Consider the following 22,029-nt stretch of genomic DNA (forward strand, 5'->3'; position numbering starts at 1 on the left):
ATATATATATTAATATCACTTTAAGCAATCAAATTTTAATTTAATACAATCAAATTTCATATTAAAAGAGAAAGAGAGAGATCTCTGTTAGTATACTATGGGTTTTTGCATTTTGCAAAACATCATTGCTCATGGCACTGTAGTGATGAATTATCTCATAGAATGGGTATAACCTTGAATACAAAAATAAATGTAAAAAATAAATAAATGTAAAATTACATTGTCATTCCCAATTTATTTAAATTTTAGCTGGAAATATCAGTTGATGATGAAGGACTTTTTATGTAATTATAGACAATATTCAGGAGACCATGACAATCAGTTACAAGCTGGGCAGCTGAACACCAAGATAATAATAAGATAATAATGACCATAGTGTCACACACAAAATAATTATATGGTTCCAATTCCCATACATGTCCACCTAGGTCATTCTTGAAATTTGGTTTCCTGTCTCATGATTGGTCAGATCTTCTCTGGTACCTGTATAAAAGGTGATAGAGAAGATGAGTGTCAAACCAAGCTTCAGAGAGAAGATATTTCACATTACAGTGAAGGAGAATTCTGAACAAGATGAATGAAAAAGTCTTCCTCCTGCTTCTGGGCTGTGTGACGGGGCTGGTGACCAGTCTACCTCTATCTGCACAAATACAGGTGAGATGATGAGCTGACATGAACAGTACAGGGGACAGGTCAAAACCATATTTAGAAAAGTATAACATCCAATAAGTTACCAATATTAGTTAGCAGTGAAGTGTAATTCTAGCCAAAATTGTTTCCCCTTAGTTGTGGATAAAGTGGTGGGGGGTTAGGAACCCTCTTATGCCCCGTACACACGATCAGTCCATCCGTGGATTTTTAACCAATCGTTGTGCCTTCTAACGATCGGTTTTGTTAGGTATCCATCGGATAATTTTAAAACAAGTTGCCTTTTTCTTAACGGATGGTTAACCACTTAAGACCCGGACCAGTTTTTGCGATTCGGTACTGCGCCATATTTAACTGACAATTGCGTGGTCGTGCGACATGGCTCCCAAACAAAAGTTGCGTCCTTTTTTTCCCACAAATAGAGCTTTCTTTTGGTGGTATTTGATCCCCTCTGCGGTTTTAATTTTTTACGCTATAAACAAAAATAGAGCGACAATTATGAAAAAAATGCAATATTTTTTACTTTTTGCTATAATAAATATCCCCCAAAAATATATAAAACAATTTTTTTCCTCAGTTTAGGCCGATACGTATTCTTCTACCTATTTTTGGTAAAAAAAAATCGCAATAAGCGTTTATCGGTTGGTTTGCGCAAAATGTATAGCGTTTACAAAATAGGGGATAGTTTTATTGCATTTTTATTAAATATTTTTTTACTACTAATGGCGGCGATCAGCATTTTTTTCCGTGACTGCGACATTATGGCGGACACTTCAAACAATTTTGACACATTTTTTGGGACCATTGTCATTTTCACAGCAAAAAATGCATTTAAAATGCAGTGTTTACTGTGAAAATGACAATTGCAGTTTGGGAGTTAACCACAAGGGGGCGCTTATGGGGTTATGTATGACCTCATCTGTGTTTCTAACTGTAGGGGCTGTGGCTGTAGGTGTGACGTCATCGATTGTGATTCCCTGTATAAGGGAACACACGATCGATGACGGCGCAACAGTGAAGAATGGGGAAGCTGTGTTTACACACAGCTCTCCCAGGTCTTCAGCTCCGGGGACCGATCGTGGGACTCCAGCGGCGATCGGGTCCGCGAGTCCTGCGGCCACGGTCACGGAGCTTCAGACCGGGGCTCGTGCGCGACCCCACGGCTGGGCTTAAAGGGCAACGTACAGGTACGTTGATGTGCCCAGCCGTGCCATTCTGCCGATGTATATCGGCGTGAAGGGGTCCTTAAGTGGTTAACTAACCGATGGCGCCCACACACGATCAGTTTTGACCGATGAAAACGGTCCATCAGACCATTCTCATTGGTTGAACCGATCGTGTGTACGCGGCCTTAGAGTTTAACACTTTCTTATTACTGTTTGGATCCACTGTAGGGAGATTTGACTTTTGTATAGGCCATTGCCACTAGGACAGAAAGTGAGGGGAAATACAAAATGTTATAAATGTGAACAGAACAGAGAATACGGTAAAATCTTCCAATGATGACTGTTGTGGTAACATCTATCTAAGAAAGGATTTTACCTCACTTTTGAGAGATTCCCAGTAGGGCTGAGGAGGGCTCTGCCGGGTGTAGAAGAGTTGGGGCCAAGACTTGTTATCTCTTATTATTGTATTTCATTTGAAATAAGATATTGATACAAAACATTTACTTTTCAGTACAATCTACGTGGAGAGAACAAAGATGGTAAGCTTTTTAACATTTTTATTTAAGGAATAATGTTTGCTTTCTTTCTGTTCTCTATCATCTGTTTTGTTTGTTCTGCTTTTTCCCCGAGTTCATTAGACTTTTTTTAATAACATTTCTAATCCTAAATCCTAATTCCTAAATCAAAATAGTTTGCACTGCTCCATTGGCTCTAATCAGCCTGGCCAGATAATCTATAAAATTACTTTCCTACTCCATCTAGAACAAGCTTCTAAGAAAGACCATTCCACGTTTTTATAGCTCTTATGGTAAACATACCATACTTTAAAGAGACCCGTTCACCGATTTAAAACATTGCAGATAAAACCTTAGAAAAAAAATGTATTTTAAACACTTTCTTGCAGTATTTTCCTTTCCATAAATTATTTATTATTCACCTGCAATGTGACTTTGAACTTGCAAATACATTTTGACTATTCTCAGAGTCACTTCAGTAGCACAGTCCTGCTCCCTCATTGGTTCTCTTAGCCCTGCCCTCTTCTGGGAGTGTCCAATTACTGTCTGTGCTGGCCCAGCATCTCTGCCCCTCACCTCCCCCCCATGAACATTGATTTAGCTGCCGTTGGAGGAGTGAAGAGGAATATTATAAAGTGTCATTTGAGTGAAATCTCTGAGTCTGCTGGGGCTGATGACATCACATCCAAGCAGCAGTTTCGAGCTTTTGGCTGTTTACACAAGGGAGATTTTTTACATTTAATGACATTCCTAAAATATGTTAAATGCACATATAATCGTCTGCATGTTTTTTAGACCTTGGCAACAGGGTATTTTTTAACGTCATCTCCTATTGTTTAGGTGACAGTGTTTATAATAATCATGGTGATTAAAGCAAAGACTTAAAGAATTTCCCAACCAGAAGTTTCACAGATCAGTGATAGCTTTGTGGAGCTACCCTATATTTCCATTAATTTATAATTCAAATTATAAAATGGGTTCAATATTTACACAAAATTAAGTCACTTGAATTTTTTTGTTGCGATTATTTCAGTAGATATGCCTAATCAGTATTTTGTATACACAGCCCCAAAGAGTGAAGACTCCGAAGTGCCACAAGGGATCTTCAGCCAGATTTTGAAAGCTAATAAAGGTAATTATTCTAATCCACAGGATTCTTTACTGCATTATGATGGTGCTAAATTTAGGCAAGGGAACAGACAATAACCAATTATAATGCATAAAGTTATAAGTTTCAGGATCCTTTAAATCATGCACTGATGGACTAGCCAATAGGGTGTGAGGAGAAATATGGCGTTATTGTCTTGGGGTACAAGATCTTTGAATGAGTCTTTAAAAATCACTATTTCATTTCTAAAAAGACTGATGGGTTATTTCTATTCACTTATATTCCATTGCAGTGAAACTTGTGAGATAGAGGGCCAGATCCACATACATGTAGATCGGCGCAGCGTATCAGAGATACACTACGCCGTCGTACCTTACCTGACGCATTTTCGAATCCTCATCGATTTCGCTCCGTAAGTTACGGCGGCGTAGTGTATTTCTGGCGGCGGATTTCAATATGGGTGGGTTGGGGGCGGGTTTCATTTAAATGAAGCGCGTCCCCGTGCCGAATGAAATGCGCATGCGTCGTCCAGAAATTTCCCGCCGTGCTTTGCGTGAAATGACGTCGCTAGGACATTTCTATTCACGGATGACTTACGCAAAAAAAAAAATGTCAAATTTCGACGCGGGAACGACGGCCATACTTAACATGGCAATTCTATCTATACGCCGCAAAATACCAGGTTTAACTATACGCCGGAAAAAGCTGACTACAGACGACGTTAGAAAATGTGACGGCCGCGCGTACGTTCGTGGATCGTCGTAAATCGCTAATTTGCATTCCCGACGCGGAAAATGCCACCCAGCGGACGCCGAAGTATTGCATCTTAGATCCGAAGGCGTACGAAGACGTACACCTGTCGGATCTAACCCAGAAGCCATCGTATCTTGTTTTGAGGATTCAAAACAAAGATACGACGCAGGAATTTTGAAATTACGCGGCGTATCAATAGATACGCCGGCGTAATTTCTTTGTGGATCTAGTCCAGAAAGGTTGATTTATTAAAGGCAAATAGACTATTCACTTTGCAAACTTTGGAAATTGCACTTTGTTTGGGAATTTAGTAGAATATCGCATCAATAACTCTAGTAAAACTGTGTATTCTTCTGTTGTAATTTCTAGTTCTAAATCTACAATTAAAGCTGAACTCCAGGTAGATAAAAAATTATATATAAATTATTGCAGCTCTGTATTCCTTACTACATCTTAATTGTACTATTTTAAATACAAGTGATGTAAGTACCTTCATTGTAGAGATCAGACTAGAGGTGGGAGAAGAAGCACAAGGAGTATGTTAGCTGTACTGTAGTGAGTGCTCCATTATAACAGGAGGAGAGAGCAGAGTGACAGAGACATGAGACTATCATACCTGTAAGTGTTACTTCACTGCAGCGCAGCAAAATCAGGTCTCCTCCCTGCCAAACAGGGCTGTGCTGGGTCACAGAACTGAGTAAAGCTGGGAATTTGGACTGCATGAAAATGTCTAACATGTTTCTCCAGATGCACAGATTCCCACTGTGCCTATTCTATTCTGTTTTATACCCCAACACTGTACTATACTGCATCATGATTAGATGCAGCCGCTGTTAGTTCTAAAATGTTCTGTTTGGATCCATCCATTTTTCAATCAAAAGATGTCAGGTGAGAGGGAAATGACAGAGCCACCCACATAGCAAAGTTCAGCCAGTTCACAGTGTATGGGCAGCTTAAATGCAATGCATTTTAGTGTATTAACTATAATTTTCTGTATTTTCAGATAGCAAAACACCCATGTATGGAGGCGATGTGCTGGTACAGAATGACCGCAGCGCCATGAACTGTCCTTCTTGCCTTTGGCCTAAAAGTGATAGTGGTAGTGTTCTTGTTCCCTACACCATAGATTCCCGCTACAGTGAGTTCCCTCTATTTTCTCTTGCATTGAAGTATTTATTGCTATTTGTTATTTGTAGAAACCCAACCTTCTATCTCTGTTTCCAGGTGCCAGTGACCTGAACAGTATTGTGCTCGCCCTGGCCGAGTTTGAGACATTGACTTGTGTGAGGTTTGTGCCTCTTACAACAGAAGATGATTACATCAACATCACTCCTGGTGATGGGTAAGGTTGTCTATTGTTTATCATAGTTTTTCACAGTAGGGAGCATCTAAAACATAAACACCTTAGACTTTACAGCACCTATTTGTGCATGATGGATTCTCTTTTGAATTTCCTCCAAAAAAAAACAATAGGACTCTTCTGGAGAAATAGAAAGGGTGGGTGAAAGGTTTCCCAAGTCGAACAGCAGTGACTCACAATCCCATCATTTGATACATATAAAAACAGAAGCACATATAAGGGAGAGAAGGATTCTCTTCCAAATATAGGGATTATTTCAGTGAGGTGCTGTTCGTGATATTTAAGGTAAGCACACTAAACACGTATGTTTTAGAAAAGTATCAAAATAGGTTTTAATTTTCACATAAAATATTTCCATATAAAACAAGTTGTATGATATGACCACAATAAATTATAAGAAGTGAAAGAAAGAGAGTATTGTTTGCAGATTGCTGACTAGTTTCGCACTGTTGTGCTTCGTCAGGGCTTGCAATTCATTCTTTCTGAATTTTAATGGTCTGTGTGTGACATAAAAATACGTCATTAGTACATCATAACGAGATACATTGTAATCCATTTGATAATCTTGATAGTAAGAAAAAATACAATACAATAGCTGTGTGCTTACCAATTCCTTTAACAACTAAGCCAGAGCAAAATTGCTTATACGTCAACCGATAAATTCCAGCGAGGTGGAACAAGGCAGTACTATGCCTAGACCAGTAGAAGCCAGGTCCAACTGGTCATGAAAAGTGCGGGTAATGGGGTGCTAGGACAGCCAGCGTGGTCCAAGAATGAATCTGTAAATATTTGATATTTAAATGTAGACAATATATAAAGGTATACATCTCCAGCTGTGATGAAGACACTTTATATATACTTGATGACATGTAACAATGGTCTGGATAAAAGGGGGAGAGGAAACACTACACCGATGGACAACTAGTGTTCAGTTCCAATATAACAACCCAAAGGGGTTTGGAAAAGAAACAACTGCTAGAAATTTAATTTAGATATAATCCACGGCTATAGGTATACAGTCATCCATGCGGGTAGGAATGGAATGCCTCAAGGAGTATATAACATAGAATAATAAGGGAATAAAAATAAAAATAATAATAATTAAATAAGACTAGTGTTCTTGTCCTAATAGAAATATGATTGAGGCTAGGCTTAGTAAAGCAAAATAAATGCCCCAAACATTAGGTATGTGCACATAGTCATAAATATAAAAATAATCAAGTAATGCCCATATGGCTGAGTTCATATTGCTAAATTCATAACTCCCTTCAGATAGTAAAAGAGGTAATTACCTTGCAAGGGAGATGGATTCAAATAGTTCTCATGTCAGTCACCGACTTGAAGCAATAGGACACGCCATCAACGGTGGAGGAACACTGGACCCCTGGACAAGCTCATGATTGAGCGCTCTTCCCCCCTCTTTTCCCCTATTTGAATCCATCTCCCTTGCAAGGTAATTACCTCTTTTACTATCTGAAGGGAGTTATGAATTTAGCAATATGAACTCAGCCATATGGGCATTACTTGATTATTTTTATATTTATGACTATGTGCACATACCTAATGTTTGGGGCATTTATTTTGCTTTACTAATCCTAGCCTCAATCATATTTCTATTAGGACAAGAACACTAGTCTTATTTAATTATTATTATTTTTATTTTTATTCCCTTATTATTCTATGTTATATACTCCTTGAGGCATTCCATTCCTACCCACATGGATGACTGTATACCTATAGCCGTGGATTATATCTAAATTACATTTCTAGCAGTTGTTTCTTTTCCAAACCCCTTTGGGTTGTTATATTGGAACTGAACACTAGTTGTCCATCGGTGTAGTGTTTCCTCTCCCCCTTTTATCCAGACCATTGTTACATGTCATCAAGTATATATAAAGTGTCTTCATCACAGCTGGAGATGTATACCTTTTATATATTGTCTACATTTAAATATCAAATATTTACAGATTCATTCTTGGACCCCGCTGGCTGTCCTAGCACCCCATTACCCGTACTTTTCATGACCAGTTGGACCTGGCTTCGACTGCTCTAGGCATAGTACTGCCTTGTTCCACCTCGCTGGGATTTATCGGTTGACGTATAAGCAATTTTGCTCTGGCTTAGTTGTTAAAGGAATTGGTAAGCACACAGCTATTGTATTGTATTTTTTCTTACTATCAAGATTATCAAATGGATTACAATGTATCTCGTTATGATTTACTAATGACGTATTTTTATGTCACACACAGACCATTAAAATTCAGAAAGAATGAATTGCAAGCCCTGACGAAGCACAACAGTGCGAAACTAGTCGGCAATCTGCAAACAATACTCTCTTTCTTTCACTTCTTATAATTTATTGTGGTCATATCATACAACTTGTTTTATATGGAAATATTTTATGTGAAAATTAAAACCTATTTTGATACTTTTCTAAAACATACGTGTTTGGTGTGCTTACCTTAAATATCACGAACAGCACCTCACTCAAAAAATCCCTATATTTGGAAGATAATCCTTCTCTCCCTTATATGTGCTTCTGTTTTTAAATAGAACTCTTCTGTAAATTTGCAAATACATGTGAAAGTCACAAGCCAACAACAAGGTGCTTCTTAGTTGACTAATTTTTTTTTGTGTACCTAGCAGAAATAGCACAGGGACATAAGGGGGTAGATCCTCGTACAACGGCGCATTATTGCGCCGGGCATAGCGTATCTAAGATACACTACGCTGCTGTAACTTACTTGGCTTTGTTTCGAATTCTCAACGAATTTGCGCCGTAAGGGCGAGGAATTCAAATGTATGTAATGGGGACGTGTTTTATGCAAATACGTCGTGACCCAACGTAAACAACTTTTTTTTTTATCTGCGCATGCGCCGTCCCTGGGGGTATCCCAGTGCACATGCTCGAAATTTAACCGGAACAAGCCAATGCTTACGACGGTGATGTCATTCTATGCAAATTCCTATTCGCGAACGACTTACGCAAACTACGTAAAAAATTCAAAATTGTACGCGTGAACGACGGCCATACTTAACATTGAGTACGCCTCATAACAACAGCTTTAACTATACGCCAGAAAAAGCCAAACGCAAACGACGGAAAAAAATGCGCCGGGCCGACGAACGTTCGTGGATCGCCGTAAATAGCTAATTTGCATACTCGACGAGGAAATCAACGGGGACGCCACCTAGCGGCCGCCGAAAAATTGCAGCTTAGATTCGACGGTGTAATAAGACGTACGCCTGTCGGATCGATCCCAGATGCTGTCGTATCTTGTTTTGTGGATACAAAACAAAGATACGACGTGGGAAATGTAAAATTACGCCGGCGTTTTCCTTTTGTGGATCTGCCCCAAGATATTTATCCCGGCGCTGCTAACATTGAGTATATAGTAGAAAAATTTAAAGCGGTTGTAAACCCATAGATGTAACACTTAAAAAAACTGTTAACATTCCCGGCATGCCGGGAATGCTAACTGCACATTGGTTGTGCTCTCAACCAAACTGTCAAACCATCCAATGGCTGGTGTCATAACTGATCACATGTGCAGCTTCATGGCAGTTGAAGATTGAACAAAGGCCAAGATGGCAGCTTCCTTGGCTGAAAAAGATAGGAGGGTTTACAACCGCTTTAAGTGACTGAGAGGGAATGGGGCTTAGTGTCAACAGACTCAATGGATTCCACTTAAAATTTTACAATGAAAATAAAACCAGCACAAACAGATATTGATTGTTTTCTTTCTGTAGTTCAGATTCAATCATTGTTTCTATTAAAACTATTGTCTTAGGCTCCCACATGGTATTAAAGCATAACTCCTTTGAACTGTATATCTACAATTTCTAGCTGTTACTCATATCTTGGAAGAACTGGTGGAAGCCAGACAGTTTCATTGGGTGGAGGCTGCATCTACAGGGGGATTATACAACATGAACTAGAACATGCCCTGGGCTTCTACCATGAGCATGTAAGAAGTGATCGTGACAATTATGTTGACATCAATTTCCAGTATATCCCTAAAGGTACTGCAGACATTTACACAAAGCAAATTCAGTCAAGTTTTCAAAGAAGAGACATTACCACTGCTTTTTTCTTGTTACAGGAAAATTGGGTAATTTTGCTAAAGCGGACACCAATAACCTGGGCAGTCCATATGATTACGGTTCAGTGATGCATTATGATGCGTAAGTCATGGCTTTTGTGTTAGCTGGTGAATTACCGATAAACTATAGAATATTTTAATGGTAATATGTTGATTTTTTCTCTATTCAACATTTTCCAGCTATGCATTCACCAACACTTCAAACAAACCCACAATTGTCCCCAAGCCTGACCCCAATGTGCCTATTGGGCAGACAATTGGACTGAGCGTATTGGATGTCACTAAAATTAATCGACTTTATCAATGCAGTAAGTTTCTGTACATTCCAATTTCATGGGTTAAAAACATTAGAAATTATACTTTTTTATGATTGCATTTTATGTGAATTTTTACAGTTTTGTAAAATTTTGACAAAAAAAAACACAAAATGTGCACTTGTGTCTCTGGCCCCTACTATGGGTGTACACAATAAATAATTTACACATATGTGGTATCCCAATGCATCGCAAATTCAATTTGGGTTATTTATTTATTTTAATTTAAGAACGATATAGCTAGATTAAAAAATAAATTATATTGCTTACAATTTGGCCAGTTTTCATTGAAAAAAAGTAAAATATCAGGAAATGTCGTTTTTACCATGAAATGAAGACTCAATTTGCCCTGAACAAACAAAGTATAATTCACAAGTTGTGACACTGCATTGAGGCATTAAGGATCTTTTATCTTCAATGTAAAGGGGTTAAACTCAAGGTTCATTTGATTTTAAGGTTAAAATTCCAGCAGTTTTAATCTAATAAAAGGTTAATACCCCTTCCCCTGTTTCCCACCAATTAATTATTAATATTATCGTCACTCTATTCCTCCAGTAACTAAATACAATGTTTATTTCTCATTTTTCAGGTGTCTGTGCGACTTTGCTTAATAATAAGACAGGAATTTTCACTTCTGACAACTATCCCTCTGCTTATTCTAATAATGGTGACTGTGTTTGGTTGATCAGAGTTCCATCAGGGAAGGTGAGGAGACAGAAATGTAGACATGCAAAATGTGACCCTAAATGTCCAGCAACCTAGCTGTGAAAATGAACTGCCATCTGAAGATTGTTTTGTACACCACCTACATTTTACATTCATAAAAATAGAGACTTGACTAGTTTAGAGCCACACAATAGGTCCAAATACTCCCTACCTGAACATCACACTTTTGTACCTTTGTACATTGAAGTGGAGCCATTGCGGTGGTTTGACTTTATGGCTGAGACAGGGGTATAGAGAAGGTCATTTAAGCTGCCTCTAAACCTCATACTCTGCTTCAACCACCAATTGCTCCATATGTTGGAATAATACTTCCTTTCATTATGGCCCACTTCATTGCTGGAAGCCTATTTTGGTAACTCTGATGTGCCAGATTTCTTTTACCCCACATCTGATGGTGAGGTCATTGTAGGAATGGGGGTTTAGCAGGAAAAAAAGGGGTTTTGGATTAACCACTTGAGACCCGCGCTATTGACAAAAGACGTCAACAGTGCGGCTCTCAAGTGCCAACTGGACGTCTTTGGACGTCATTTGAAAGCATTACCTGCGCGCCCCACTGGGGGGCGCGCAGCGGGTAAACACTGTCCCGGCGCATCGCTCGGGAGCCGATGCGTGTACCTGGCGGCCGCGATGTCCGCCGGGTAAACGCGATCGTTGGTAAGACAGCAGGGACGTGGAGCTCTGTGTGTAAACACAGAGCTCCACGTGCTGTCAGAGGAGAGTAGACCGATCTGTGTCTCTTGTACATAGAGACACAGCATAGGTCACCTCCCCCAGTCACCCCCCTCCCCCCACCATTAGAACACACCCAGGATACACATTTAACCCCTTCCTCACCCCCTAGTGTTAACCCCTTCACTGCCAGTCACATTTACTCAGTAATTAGTGCATTTTTATAGCACTGATCGCTGTATAAATGTGAATGGTGCCAAATTTGTGTCAAAAGTGTCCGATGTGTCCGCCATAACGTCGCAGTCCCAATAAAAATCGCAGATCGCCTCCATTACTAGTAAAAAAAAAATAATAAAAAAAAATCATAATTCTGTCCCCTATTTTGTAGGTGCTATAACTTTTGCGCAAACCAGTCGCTTATTGCGATTTTTTTTTTTTTACAAAAACACGTTGAAAAATACGTATCGGCCTTAACTGAGAAAAAAAATATTTTTTTAAAAAAAAAATTGGGATATTTATTATAGCAACAAGTAAAAAATATATATATTTTTTTTAAATTGTCGCTCTTTTTTTGTTTATAGCACAAAAAATAAAAACCGCAGAGGTGATCAAATACCACCAAAATAAAGCTCTATTTGTGGGGAAAAAAGGACGTCAATTTTGTTTGGGAGCCACGTCGCACGACCGCGCAAATGTCAGTTAAAGCGACGCAGTGCCGTAAGCTGAAATTTCGCCTGGGAACGAAGGGGGTTTATGTGCCCAGTAAGCAAGTGGTTATTTGTGGCTCTGGTTCTTACAAGTATGTTACCAATAGTAACAGTATTGCAATATCCACAGTCCCAGGTTTCTTTGACTTAACTCAATATAGCATAAAACGAAAAATTCTTCCCCCCCAAATGTTTCTAGGGAAACCAATAAGCTTAAACAAAAGAAACCACAAGCAACAGATAATCAGAGGGAGCAGAAGAGTTCTGTTAACTGGAAAATCAATGGAAAATACACACATGTTTCAAGAAATATCGTAGATAGAAATGTCTATAGCTGCAAGATCTTTTAACAGAAATTAGAATCCTACATATTCTTGTGTTTTTTTTCTCTGAAGGACTGTTCAAGCATTAATATAGTAATCGATTGCATCATATTGCAATTACATATTAACCCAGTTTGCAGTTACAAGTATGGGAAGTTTGGGGTTTACTGTAGATAATACATTTTCCTTGTGTCACTTTTAAGGCTTCATTGAAGTTCAGTAACTTTAATATCCAATCCACTCCTAACTGTGACTCAGACTACATGAGGATCTATGACGGTCCCTCTAAGAACTCTCCTGTGTTGTTGGATAAAATATGCGGAAGTCAAACTATCCCTCCAATCATCGCTTCCACAAGCCAGATGCTGGTCCAGTTTGTCAGTGACGGGGCTGTTTCTGGGGTCGGCTTCCAAGCTTCATATAGCTCAGGTATGCTGATTTATTTTATTGGTAAAGAAAGTGTTTAGAGAAAGACACTGAAGAATCATAGATACAGAGGAGATCCCTCCCAAGGAGGAACTATTGGCACAACAGTTTGATGTCCTCTAATCTCTTTTTGCAACATTTGAGGTTATCCATGATGTTTTTTTAGTATATACAATTAAAATTACCAGTCAGTCCCTCACACTATGAAGTTGTTCAATGTGTATGTTGGTCAACTTTAAGAGTGATAACAATTACCTCTATGGCTTATTTTGGATCAGATACTGTATAGATTCATCTATCTTGCTGTATATCCCTGCTGTCTGCCCTACTGTGAAACTAAGAGGTTGTTAAATTCCTATGGACTTCTTTAAGGTTGACAATGTCATCCAAAATTCTCCAGTGTGGAGTGCAGGGACCAGACTCTCTTTTCCCCAGCACTGCATCGGTTAAATGCTTGCTTTGCTTAGGGCAGATTGGGAAAGTTCCCTGGCAGCCAGTGGTCATCTATGCTCTCCAAAGTCCCAGTATGTGGGCAAGCCCTCAACATCTTCATGTACAATGCATGACTGCTGATTCTGTGTTGTATTTGATGACATCAGAGTCTACAGCCAGGAGAATGGCAAAAAGAAGCAGCCTTATGGACCAGTAGTACAGCATGGAGGAAGCCTGTGGGAGGGATAAATAAGATAAGCATTTCAACTTATGTATCACCTTCTAGACTAAAGATGCTTGTAACCCAATCAATGCAGTGGGGGAACAAGATTAGTAGATTTTACAGCATCTGTACTTACCCCATTCAGGACAAAATAATAGGTTTGTATGGTAGCCCACCCACCTCCACTACAGTTATTTTTTTTCATAGGACACTCCTGTTTTCTCACCAGTGCTCTGTGAAACACTTCTGGGTAAGGCAGAACGTGTGACTCTCTCCCATTCCTGCCCTGAAGCAGCATTTGGTGCCTGTGTATGTAGGCCATCTCTACATCTGAGCTCTTCATTGAGGGTTGGAGAGTGAGGTCCTAGCCTAAGAGGAACTTGAAACTTCGAAAAGGGAGGATGAACTATGTATATACAGTATACACATAAACATAAAATGATGTCATATACTATTATAAATCTCCTTACTATATTGATTATATCTATATTCTTACAGTGAAGTGTGGAGGAACCTTCTTTAACTCTCAAGGCAGCTTTACATCTCCGGGATACCCAGGGAACTACAGTCCAAACATGGATTGTAACTTCACCATCACAGCTCCTGTTGGAAATAAGGTAAAACAAGATGCCTTCAAAATTCTCCCTAATTATTGGACTCCCTCATTCTCTAAAATTGTCACACAAATAAAATATAATGTTGGACAGACACATTACAATCTGAATGTACAACCCCCTTCGAATTTTCCAGTGTTCACCAGGGCCTACCTGATTGAATAGAAACTGAATGTATGGTTTAGGGCATTACAATTCATGGCTGATGGCAAATCTAATGTAGATTTCTCTAAGATTATCTACCACCAAGACGTTCTGGATCTTTTCCCAGTGATGGCAGGAAGTGTTGGTGGTAATTTGTGAAGCTGGCTGAGAACTGGTGGTGTGACATTTGTAAGTGGTTTATAAAGATTTACATGACTTTGCAGCACTGGACTAATTTCTGCCATCCTGATTGAGGGTAATGCCGCATACACACAACCATTTTTAATGGTCTAGAAAAAACTAATTTTTTTTCAACTCGATGTCAAGCCTGCCTTGCCTACACACACAATCGTGAAAAAAAATGCTCTAGCAAAGAGCGGCCACGTACAACGGCACTAGAAAGGGGAAGTTCCATTCAGATGGCGCCACCCTTGGGGCTGCTTTTGTGTTATTAAAAGTTTGGTGAGAGACGATTCATGCTTTTCAGTCTGTTACAGCGTGACGAATGTGCTATCTCCATTACGTATGCTAGTTTTACCCGAACGAGAGCTCCCGTCTCATAACTTGCTTCTGAGCATGCGTGTTTTTTCACGTCGTTAAAGCCTACACACGACTGTTTTTCACGACGTGAAAAACGACAACGTGAAAAACGACGCGAAAAAATAGAGCATGTTCTAAGTTTTTAATGCCCATTTTTCTATTGTAGACTGGTGTATGACAAAGAAATCAGCCAGTAATGTAGGAGGAGAACAGCAGATCTCCCAGCTCTGGATGTTTCCTTCCTTGTCTGGAAATTGTAGATTGGTGACCATTACACCGCAGGAATAGAAAGGACTTATTTTTTCCTACAAGATTCATAAGCACTGCCTTTTATGTGCAGTATCACCCCTAAAGCGACATAAAACTCTTAAAAACAAAAATCAAATATTTTCACATTAGCAATCATTAAATGTGGTGGCTGCATCCATGTTCTTTGGCGTTTCCCTGTTTTCACCTGGTGATCTGACCAGTAACACGCCTTCTGTATTAGTGAGACTCTACTCTGGATGAATGAGAACAAGAGGCGCAGCAATCATTAGCACTGTCAGTTTGGGGGGAGGGAGCGTTAAATGTATTAGAAGATTTAAATACACCAAGATTTAAATACACCATTTTTTTTCTCCTTTTGGGATAAAGGTTTTACGTGAATAAATAAATAAAGCTGGTCATTTTAAGCACCCCTGCCAGTGTTGAATGATTTGGCTTATCCATGTAAACTGATACATTCTGCTGGATTGTTTGTGCTTTTGCAAAACAACAGATATGCTGTCTGGTTTACTAAATGAACATAGAAGAAAGCCTACAAAAGAAAACAAAAGCAGCCATCACATGTAAGAATTGATAAACTGCAATATAATAAATGTTTGCTCCTGGGTTTAATGTGGCTTCAATATTAAATATTATTTCAGGTAGACTGTAACATCAATGAATTGTAAGAAACAAAATATTCACTCACTTTCATGCTACAAAAAATGATTTGTTTGTTGTATGAACACAACACTGTCATGTTGGTGATAATTGTATTTCTTTTTCAGATTGCTCTGACCATAAGTGACTTCCATTTAGAGTCTGCCATTATGTGTATGTACGACTATCTAACACTCTTCATGGATGGTACACAAATGGGTCCATTCTGTGGGGATCGCACCATCCCTGTGTATTACTCCAAAGGCAACTCTATGGTTCTCGTATTCCACAGTGACAAGTCTACCCAGGCAAAGGGCTTCCAAGTCTCTTACACCTTCTGTAAGTAGCTCAGCTCTATCTGCGTATATCTAATATCAGCAATGGACGTTATAAGATAATAGAGGTCACTTTTGTTCTGTAGAGAAAAAGCAGCCAGCTTAATGGAAAAACATATTGCATAAAGAAATGTAACACTGCTGTGGTGTAAGAAAAGATTTAATTGCAGGATCTCCGGTTAGATACAAAGCTGAATCATCTTCATTTACAACTAAGAAGTACAGAACTGATGCTAGACTTTCCTATTAGATGACCCAGCAAGCACTGAACACACTGGGGGAGATTCAGATAGAGATACGACGGCGTATCTGAGATCTGACGGTCGGATGTATGCGACTGATTCATCGAATCAGTTACGCATAGATCTCCCTAAGATCCGCCAGGTGTAAGTGACTTACATGTCGGATCTTAGGCTGCAATTCCCCGCCGGCCGCTAGGTGGCGCTTCGGTTTTTTACGCAACGAATATGCAAATTCCGATTTCCGCCGATACAGAAACGAACGCCCGCTCGTCGTTTTTTTTTTACATCGTTTGCGTTCGGCTTTTTTATGCGGCGTATCCTATGTTAAGTATGGCCGTCGTTCCCGCGAGTTTTGAATTTTTAGGTCGTTTGCGTAAGTCATTTGCGAATACGGATGGACGTAATTTACGTTCACGCCAAAACCAATGACGTCCTAGCGACATCATTGGGAGCAATGCACGCCGGGAAAATTGCGGACGGCGCATGCGCAGTTAAATCGGCGCGGGGACGCGCCTGATTTAAATACTACACTCCCCCTAGCCGCGGAATTGGAATTCCGCCGGGGGATTTACGATAAGCCGCCGCAAGTTTTGAGGTAAGTGCTTTCTGAATACAGCACTAGCCTCTCAAACTTGCCCTGGCGGGTTTGTAAATCAGATAGATTACGCGGATCTAAAGATCCGCTGATCTATCTGAATCTGCCCCACTGAAAATAAAAATCAGTATACAGTATATTGAATGTTTATATGTAAAATAAAGATTTCCTACACTAAAAAAACAATGCAATAGAAACTAAAATACAATTGTCCAAAACCCTCTATAGTCCCCCCTTTAAGCAGACATGATATTCACATGACCTCTAGGGAAAATATAATATGTTAATGAAATTTAGCGTATCAAAATAAAGACCAACAAGCAAGCAACCAACAATGTTCAAAAAATCATCGTTTAATGTATGGGCAGATTCTTTTTGAGTATACACCATTGATACTGGATATACAAATCCATGTAAACGTATTTCTGTTATTTTTTTTTATTATAGAGCAATGAGAAAGTATGAAAGAATAAGGTCTAGGTATTATTTAAATATGGTTTTCATATTTGCTGACATTGACCTCTCTCTGATTACAGTTCAATAGATGAGCAACAGATGTCACAAAGAGAAAATCTACCGGTTCTGGAAGGAAGGCGACATCACTACAGGACACAATGTGAATTTGATGAAATACGTATAGAAAAGTTCACACATTTATACAAACCTTTATAATGATTAAATATACATTGGATTATGCAAGTGTTTGCAATTACATTTAAAAAAAAAAAAAAAAAAAAATCTCAATTGTTTTCCCATTTGATTGGTATTTTGATTGGCCTTGTTACGAATAGGGGAGCTAATGTTGGCGTCCTCTGGTTTCAATGTTGTTTACATTTATTCTATAGTGATAATTCTTATTTATTTATATTTCCCTACTTATTATATTGAGGGGGTGTTTGGCCATATCTTTTGTGCTATATATGACAGTCTGATCTGATGTTTTCCTTTCCTTTTTAAAAATAAAATATGTTAAAGCATTAATCCATCTCTGTTTTCATTTTTGAGTGACATAGTTTCTGATTCCTCAATGTGAATTAAAGTGAGCATTGCAGTAAAGGGGCCGGCCCAGGGGCGTATCTACAGGGGTTGCAAGGGTAGCCATTGCGACCCGGCCTCATGGGGATCCCAGGGGGTTCACGCAACCTCCCTGTATGCCTGGATAGGAGAGCGGCGGGGGCAGTGGCAAGTAGAGGAGCCAATCCTCCATGTAGCTACATACATGGAGCAGCTGCAGGAGGGAAATGGAGGACATTGGTTCCTCCACATGCTACTTCCGCCACCTCCCTATTGCTGTCTACCTGACCCAGGCTCCTATATGCTCTCTCCTGGTCCCCCCTGAAGTGTTGTCGGGACTCCCCCTTCAACCTCCTGCTGGCTGCTGCAGGGGATCTGTCAGGATGGAGTCTTGTCTTAATGAATAGAGACAGTGATGGCTACTACTCACTCAGTTTTTTTTGTCTTCTTTCTCTTGTTCATTCATAGCTGAGCCATAGTAAACTGTGTTTACTATGCCTCAGTTCATGAATGAACGGGAAACTCTGTATGAGCTACTCCTGTTCATTCTGTGCAGCTGAGGTTGCAGAGAAAGGGGTTGATGAATTTGTCCTCAGTCCATTTATCTGTCTAAAAAGTGACATATTTCCCCAAAGCCCCCCAATGGGGGTCCTAAAAAAATATGTTAAAAATAAAATTGTAAAAAAAGTAAAAATAAAGTAAAATGGTGAAAAAGAAAAAACTATTGGCATCAGTGGCGGAACTACCAGGGTCACAAAGGTTACTTGCGACTGAGCTCTGGTGTTTCCCCAACAGGGAGAGACCCCAAGACAGCAGGGAGGTGGCATAATAAAGAATCTAACAATTGGAGTAAATGCCCACAGGATCAGAGGGAAGGGCCCCAGTCGGTGGGCAGGGGGGCCCTTCATGATTTCTTGCACCGGTGCCTTGAAAGTTCTAGTTACGCTTCTGGCACTGCCTAATAGTAGTTGAAAAATGGACCTGTAAAGAAAAAAAGGGTGATGTCATATTCCTCCAAACAGGATCCTGGGGAATGCAGAGCAGCCAAAATCTTGCAAGAAGATGTTCCTGCACTGGAATGGAGTGTCTTCTTGCAAGATCTAGGGAACTTATCACTCTCCATCAATCTCACAAGAAGGATAGGGATGTCACACTTTGCAAAATGGAAAACAGGGATGAGGAAAACATGCAATCTAACTTTTTTATTTACAGAATGGCACAGTTATTATTTGGTTTAGTCATAAATAACAGGTGGAGAACAGTGGCAAGGTATTTGCTTAACAGTCTCAAGCAAGTTGGTAAAAACATCTCACTGACAAAGGCGTCACAGGTACAATAACTCTCAGGCATGTTATTGTCACAGCGGAATAGTCCCAGTGCATATAGTGCAAAAATAAAAGAAATTAAACAAAATAAATGAGAGTGTATGAATGCTGCTATATCTAAATGGGTAAATAATACCAATAATGAATTGAATAAAGAAGTGATCAGCGCATACATGAATGTAAACAAAATACTATAAATATGGGCTAACAGATCGCTTGAACCGTGACAACGTGCATAAATAAAGTCCCATGTATAGAAAAAATAAATCCTTGTGATAAGGTGAAACAATCTTCCACAATCTTCTTATGGAGTTCTTCTATGTAATGTGCTCACAGAGCGCTTACCTTCCGGCAAGTATATAACAGCTTATCTGGGCGTATGTTGTTCTAGTTGCTTCCTGGAGTGATTCCCCTGTGTTGATATACAGTAGCCGTCCATCACTGTGGGTGTTCTCTCAGGATCGCCCCTCGATATTGCCCCAAGTGTAGAAAAACAAATATTCCATGGTGAAGTACGGTAAAAACTGGATTTAATGGGTAAATAAAAAACTTACAGGTAACATTTTACAAAGCAAACAAAAGTAGCATGGAACCTTCCGGTATTCCCTGTTGTATCCGGCCCTTACAAGTTACGCCACGTCACGTGGCTTCATCACGTGATGTGGCGTATGAATGAATGATGAAACCATGTGACGTGGCGTAACTAGTAAGGGCCGGATACACCAGGGAATGCCGGAAGGTTCCATGCTACTTTTGCTTGCTTTGTAAAATTTTACCTGTAAGTTTTTTTATTTTACCCATTAAATCCAGTTTTTGACGTACTTCACCATGGAGTATTTGTTTTTCTACACTTGGGACAATATCAAGGGGCGATCCTGAGAGAACACCCACAGTGACAGACAGCTACTGTATATCAAGACAGGGGAAGCTCTCCAGGAAGCAACTAGAACAACATACGCCCAGATAAGCTGTTATATACCTGCTGGAAGGTAAGCGCTCTGTGAGCACATTACATAAAAGAATTCCATAAGAAGATTGTGGAAGATTGTTTCACCTTATCACAAGGATTTATTTTTTCTATACATGGGACTTTATTTATGCACGTTGTCACGGTTCAGGCTGTTAGCCCATATTTATAGTATTTTGTTTACCTTCATGTATGCGCTGATCACTTCTTTATCCAGTGCATATAGTGTCACGTTGATGAGGTTTATATTACCAGAACAGCTTCTGGTTGAAGAGGGGTGGCTGTTTGGCAGGGTGCGGTATAAGCTGCACTGAGCAGACCAATGACTGATCCTTATCACCAGCTCTGAAGTCCAGAGCTAGCAAAGCCAGTGAAGGTATCCCTATGCTGTCCCTCCTTCTAAGGAACCTTTCTCTAGAACTAGATGCTCTGTCCCTAGCCAACCTGAATCTTGTCCCTTGCCTATCCATTTTGCAAATACATGCCAACTGTAGAGGGGAAGTGCAATTTTTTAGCACTGTCCTCACCAAAGATGGACACAGAGGTCAACTAGTGTTGCAGTGCCCAATTAGAGTACTGCTCCCTTGGTGACACCTAGAACAAAGTTCCTCTCATCCTCCATTCACTCTGTATAGCAATTAGCAATGCAGCACCACCTACAGAGGAGAGAGTAAACCGCACCTGCCTACAAACATACATCATAAAGAACTATTAGTCAGTGTTTTTTACAGGAAGAGGGGGTCATCCCCCGGACTTGCTAAGCTGACATTGCATTTTACTAGTCCACTGGTCCTTCAGGTTCTGAATAACCTATTAGGTGAGACAAGGGGATTGCAACTTGTTACCTCATGCCAGGAGGAGTCTTTTATTGACACTGTGTCAGGAATGCTGGTAGATCAGACTGTGTGACCGCACAGAGGAACCAAACAAGGTGAGTAGTGAAATAAAAGGTGTTTATTTACAAATGTGTGAACCACCAGTGCACAATAAAACAACAAACAGTATGTACAAATAAAGGGGAATACCGTATTCATAAACGAGCCAAGCCGAGGTCATACACATGGGAGGTCAGTAGATGGGTAAGGATGGGGACAGGAATCAGGACACAGGGAGGACAAGTCCAGGCAGGGATCAAGGATCGGGATCAGGGATCAGGTCCAGAAATCAGGGTCAAATACAAGCTCAGGTCCAGGAGGTATGACGATACCAGGGCGAGGAGTGATTACACACGCCGGGTATTTATAGAGGCGTGCTGATTGCATTCAGGTCACACCTGAACGCAGGAAGGGCTGTATGCTCCATACTGCCAAGAACGCCCCGCTGGTGGACGCCAGTACTGCAGCCCAAGGATAACATAGCACCACCAGGGAAGAACTCCCCCGACAGTCCAAGACTGTCGGGAGACACCTGGTGGTGGGCCACAGTACTGCACGCCAAATACCATGCAGTAACACCAGCAGGGGGAACCTTCCCTGACAGTACCCCCCCCAAAGGAGCGGCCTCCGGACGCTCCAATTAGATGTTGCTGGGGGAAGTCCGTGGTGTCAAGCTGGGTAGCAGATAAAGTCACATCAGGTTGGGCCGGATGAAAGTCCATGACTTTTAACAGGGCAAAGTGCAGCTCAAGCTGGGCAGCGGGTACAGAAATCTTAAGTTGGGCAAAAAGTACATCAAGCTGGGATGCAGATAGGGGCAAATCAAGCTGGGCAGCAGACTCCGGGTCGTCGAGCTGGGCAGCAAACTCCGGGTCGTCGAGCTGGGCAGCAGGCTCCGGGTCGTCGAGCTGGGCAGCAGGCTCCGGGTCGTCGAGCTGGGCAGCGGGCAGGGACACCTCAGACTGGGCAGCGGGTGGCACTGAAACAGGCAGGGCGGAT

At 40.4% G+C, this 22,029-nt stretch overlaps 1 protein-coding gene across 1 annotated transcript; it reads left to right on the forward strand.

Annotated features, from left to right (window-relative positions):
- Window positions 1-497: 497 nt before the first annotated feature.
- On the forward strand, window positions 498-17,830 carry LOC120920294 (embryonic protein UVS.2-like). Its single transcript, XM_040332289.1, has 13 exons — window positions 498-654; window positions 2,326-2,353; window positions 3,396-3,461; window positions 5,194-5,328; window positions 5,415-5,532; window positions 9,398-9,573; window positions 9,654-9,735; window positions 9,834-9,961; window positions 10,557-10,672; window positions 12,596-12,821; window positions 13,972-14,090; window positions 15,806-16,016; window positions 17,386-17,830. Exons 1-13 carry the CDS (start codon window positions 574-576, stop codon window positions 17,391-17,393), a joined length of 1,494 nt encoding a protein of 497 aa, XP_040188223.1. The 5' UTR covers window positions 498-573; the 3' UTR covers window positions 17,394-17,830.
- The last annotated feature ends 4,199 nt before the right edge of the window (window positions 17,831-22,029 follow it).

Source organism: Rana temporaria, chromosome 13 (genome assembly GCF_905171775.1).
Source record: "Rana temporaria chromosome 13, aRanTem1.1, whole genome shotgun sequence".
In the NCBI taxonomy this organism is placed as follows: domain Eukaryota; kingdom Metazoa; phylum Chordata; class Amphibia; order Anura; family Ranidae; genus Rana; species Rana temporaria.